The 782-nt window shown below is 33.5% G+C and overlaps 1 protein-coding gene across 1 annotated transcript in view; it reads left to right on the forward strand.

The window, feature by feature from the left end:
• Nucleotides 1–776, forward strand: part of LOC107561819 (alpha-N-acetylgalactosaminide alpha-2,6-sialyltransferase 2-like) — a gene marked incomplete at its 3' end in the record, with an annotated part of 15,217 nt that extends 14,441 nt beyond the window's left edge. Inside the window, exons 4-5 of the mRNA XM_016246316.1 lie at nucleotides 265–439; nucleotides 701–776. Of these exons, the coding sequence (XP_016101802.1) occupies nucleotides 265–439; nucleotides 701–776 (251 nt within the window). The remainder of the gene's footprint in view (nucleotides 1–264; nucleotides 440–700) is intronic.
• Nucleotides 777–782: the final 6 nt, after the last annotated feature.

The raw sequence follows: 782 nt of genomic DNA on the forward strand, positions 1-782 counted from the left end.
AATTATTGATTTGTTTCAATTATTTATTTTAGTTATTTTAAAATAGATACCTACATTTTGCTTTTGAAACTTGAAAGTATTTATTAATACTACTTCTGACTCCATACTAATGAACTACATGTATTGAATGTGTAATTATTTTGTGGTGTTACTTGTAATTATATTATCTATTCATTCCTGCAGGGATTCAAGTAAAATGATACGCTTAACATGAATCAATTTTTATGGTTGTTTGGTTGGTTTTGTGTCTGTTGTTATTCACAGTGTTGAACAGCTCACTGGGAATTTTAAATACACCTGCAAATCGGTTGATGTTTGATGACTGGGAGAATAGCGCAAACGGATCCAAGTGTATTCGCTGTGCTGTGGTGGGAAACGGGGGAATACTGAATGGTTCAAGGAAAGGAAAGGAGATTGATGAACATGACTATGTCTTCAGGTGAGGAGGTTGATCATTAAGAGATATTAATATTTATTATGTTGGTGCTCCTCAAAGTGATACAAATCTCAAAAAGACAGTAATAGCATGTCTTTTGCACTAGACTGAAAGTCTGACTGATTTGTGTAATTTTTTTAATGGTGTAGTTTTCCCTTAAATCAGTGTTTCAGGTTATGTTTTCATTATTTAGACTCTTCTTTTTCTAAAAATGAAGGTAAGTCATGTTTGATTAATATCACAATGATTCTTTTCCATCTGTAGAGTAAATGGTGCGGCTCTTAAAGGGTTTGAGAATGATGTGGGAGCCCGGACTTCCTTCTACACATTCTCAACCAACACTATG

Source organism: Sinocyclocheilus grahami, unplaced genomic scaffold (assembly GCF_001515645.1).
Source record: "Sinocyclocheilus grahami isolate Dianchi unplaced genomic scaffold, SAMN03320097.WGS_v1.1 scaffold794.1, whole genome shotgun sequence".
NCBI lineage: Eukaryota > Metazoa > Chordata > Actinopteri > Cypriniformes > Cyprinidae > Sinocyclocheilus > Sinocyclocheilus grahami.